The sequence below is a fragment of the Lucilia sericata genome, unplaced genomic scaffold, assembly GCF_015586225.1.
Source record: "Lucilia sericata isolate MDLA Ls3-8-SP2 unplaced genomic scaffold, ASM1558622v1 Contig000201F_arrow, whole genome shotgun sequence".
NCBI lineage: Eukaryota > Metazoa > Arthropoda > Insecta > Diptera > Calliphoridae > Lucilia > Lucilia sericata.
Genome location: NW_023994229.1, coordinates 4,575 through 8,290, shown reverse-complemented (window position 1 = coordinate 8,290; position 3,716 = coordinate 4,575). Strand labels below are relative to the sequence as shown.

Genomic DNA, 3,716 nt, shown 5'->3' with positions numbered 1-3,716 from the left:
AACCACACACACACACTATCAACCGAAGATTATCAATAGATGTGGGAATGGTGTATGCTGATGCATCTGAAGAAATTATTTATAAAACCAAACGTATCCTTGCTCTATTACCACTACCACTTCCATTGCTATTGCTAATCCAACAACCTAAACCTTACGCTGCTGCTATTGCTGCTGTTGCAAACTTTTGCCATTCCTTTTTGCATTTGGACCACTGTTGCGTTAACTTTGCCCACAAACACGATTCATTCCAGTCGAATCCCCGAGTACTGTCCCTAGATAGACGAAGGCACGCGTGGACGTCGCGACGTAAAGATTCGACTGGTGATCGCTGCATAAGCCGCTCATTCTGGCAGCCTCACAAAATAGTGAAAGCGATAACAATAACTCTGTTAGCGGCAGTGGCTGCGATAAAAAGACCTTCTCGTTGCATTGCTGTTGCGTGATAGTCGACATAACGCCAGTTTCACAGGCCGGACGTTTGACTTCGGCAACAACGGCTTCGGGAAGGGATGTGACCGCTGGTGGCGGTGGGGCAAGTAGTGGAGGAAGCGTTTTGGGCGATGGTGTGACACAACTGGCGAATACTCTGTTTCGATTCGGTAGCAAGAAACGTCCTGTCTGCATCTGCAATGCTCAGTGTCGTTTGCAGCCATTTGGCGAAGGTACTCTGGGTCCGACGATAAAAACGCATCATGGCTCGCTCGACCGCCTGCTTCAGCAGCAACAACAAGAGGAATTACAGCAAAAGCTGTATCCGGCCACCTCTTCGGCACGAACTATCGGTGGGGTGGTGGGTGAAGGCGGCAAAGGTGCCCTCTTGATGTCAGCCGAATCTGATGATGATGTTGTCGACGACGATAAGGATTCGAAAGCTCCTCCTCCTCTTCCTCCCCCTCGTCCGCCATCACGTAGTAAACTGAATGTCCAGCAGGTCAAGGAAGAGTTCGATAAAGGTGTAGAAGTGGAAAAGTTTTACCATCAAATAAACGGCGACATCTTCGAAATCACACGCCGGGTAAGAGCTCGCAATGAAGATACCATTGAGCAGAAACTCATCAAATGCAGAGATCCCAAGAGATTACCCCCACAAGCGCCTCCAAAGAAAGATCCTTCAGCAGCCACTCATATACACACCCACACTCATAAGCATCATCACAGGCATGCTGAAGAACAGAAGCCTCAACTGCCACCTCGGCGTCAGAAAAGTGCCGAAGAAGTTCCCGTGTCCAAAGACTGCAAACGATCTCCCGATGAGCTCGAGTGGTTTGATCGAAAAGCTCAACAAAGGCATTCGTCGCGTTCAGCCGAAAGTGGTACGGTACGTGAGGAAACCATGGAGTGGTTAGAACGCCAGAGAGTGCCCGCTCGAACTTCATCTGGTCCCAGTGAAATAACTGTGATGAAGGATGAATTACCAGAATGGCTCCTTGAGCATTTGCCACGCAAACGTTCGGTAGCAGAACGACAGCACACACCACAGCAGGCTGAAACGCGACCCAGCACATCTTCCTATGCGAAGGCTTTAAAAGAAGAGTTGACCGAGTTACTGAAGAAACCCCTGTCGCGCCAAAGTTCAGGGCCTGGTGAAATTTCACTACTCAAAACCGATCTAGTGGAATGGCTAACAAAGTCAACGAAAGCCTTAACAGCTCGAGAAGAAGCTTCGGCTAAAACTAGAAGACCACATCATCGAAGAAACGGTAGTGGAGATACACCTCGATCACACTCGCATGAAGACGATGTCAGCCAGCATCCAGCCCGTAAGCGACATTCACTTGGCTACAGTGATAGAAGTGAAGAGAGCATACCTGACTGGATTGCCTACCCGCTGAATCGTTTGCAGTCTATTGGCAAGACACCCGTAGACCGACGTTCATCTCATCAAAGTTTTGTAGAATTACCACAGAAATCATCAACTCCGTCGGCCCAACCACAGTCACAGACGCAGCATCAAACCCAGCCCTCTGCACAACAAATTTGTTCAGATCGTCGATATCAAGAACAACGAATAAGAGACAGACGCCTTCGACACTCGGCCAGTGAAGTAGTTACCGTCTCGACACCAACACCTGCAACCGCAACAAATGTAGAGCGGCTATATGCCAAGCCGCACAAAGAACGTTACCAGTACGTACCCAAAGACGAGTTAATGCCACCCCAGTTGCCACCCAAAACAAGTAAAACCTCAACCCAACAACAAGGCCAGCGAGAGTCGAAAAGGGACCGTTCTAGGAGGCATCAAACACAACGGTCGGCAACCATATCTGACATGACCGCCTCACACAATGGCGTACTGAAACGAAAATCATCATCTGCTGAGCGAGCGCCACGCTCTCCCTCACCCTGCACAGATCCCTCATGTCCCCTGCTGCCCATTTGCACTGATCCCAATTGTCGTTTTCTCGAATGCCAGTCGACCAGCCAACGAAAAATGCCATCGTCGTCATCAACGTTGAATCTCTTGCGGAATCAACAACTAACAAAAGCTCAAATGCACACAGTACCTCCGTCAGATGACGGTTCAGCTCCTCCACCGCCATCGTCAAAAGTGCCGCCCGCTCAAAATCAGCAGAAGCGCAAGTTTGTTATCTGCCATGATTGCCGTTATTGTGCTCCGCTCAGTTGTCGGAATCGAAAATGCTTGAATGCTCCTAAGTGTAACTCACTGCCTCGCTGTGCAGCCGACTTCAATCGGTTGCGCACAACCCTTGCACAGCCACCTGCCTTACTTTACGATATCGAGCCAGCCGCTCCAGTATTATCGTTGCTCTCATCAACGAAGCGTGCCGACCAACGCAGCAACTCACAGCCCAACACACTCCAACGCGGCGAATCGTGTGCCTTGCTTTGTACTGGCCCCGTAGTGGCAAAGCGAAAACACCAAAACGGCCATGCAAATGGAACCAACGGAAAACTCACAAAGTCTGCATCGGCGGCATCGCTAGACGAGCGTCGACGTCGTCACAAAACCGTTCATTTCGGTGAAAATCTCTTAAGAGAAGTGTGTCAGAATCGAAAATTAATTAAGTATGAGCAAAAGCCGTCCGGTTCACAGCCATCCCAAACGAATGGTGAACTGTTGTACAATTTTGTCGAAGGAGTCCTGAGTGCTTGGCATGACGACGAAGATGACGATCAACTGAGATCGGGTGCTGAATCAGAACCCGAACATGGTACGGTGGCACTCAAGCCACTGCACCGTTATGATGTCATACGTTATCAAGTCATAAAACGTGTCGTTAACGAAGCAGCCGAACTGCACGGGACCCTACATTTGGGTAATTCACGTTTTCGTCATCGACATTGGCGCAGCACTGCAAAACAGTGTAATGAGATGTTTCTGAGGAAGGTAAGAGTTTTAAATGTCATGTTAAGTAAATTGAAGTGATAGTTTTCTATGAACTAAAGGATGATGCTATCGCACTATGGTATTAGATGGAAGATACATTTTTTTCTAGTTTTCTTTTTTCACTCGTATAAAGATTTATAAAAACTTAATTTCATTTCCATAATGCAAAAACATTGACTGGTAAATGTTTGTGTCGTAAAGTTTTACATCTTTCTAATTTCTACTTTAGTCTAATTACTTAAAAGGGATTTGTTTTTGTTTAGATTTTTTGTTTGTTTCATCCTTATACGAATGTTTTTTACTGCTTCCTTTTTGTACCTTTATCAAGGCAAAAATGCTGACTCAAAAAAAGGTAAAAGAATGG

General features: G+C 47.3%; 1 protein-coding gene across 1 annotated transcript; it reads left to right on the top strand.

Annotated features, from left to right (window-relative positions):
- Positions 1–328: 328 nt before the first annotated feature.
- LOC119601948 (protein still life, isoforms C/SIF type 2-like) lies at positions 329–3,352 on the top strand (the record flags this gene model as incomplete). The annotated part of the gene is made up of 1 exon (XM_037953234.1): positions 329–3,352. A coding segment is annotated over one exon (3,024 nt), but the record flags the coding sequence as incomplete, so codon positions are not given.
- Positions 3,353–3,716: the final 364 nt, after the last annotated feature.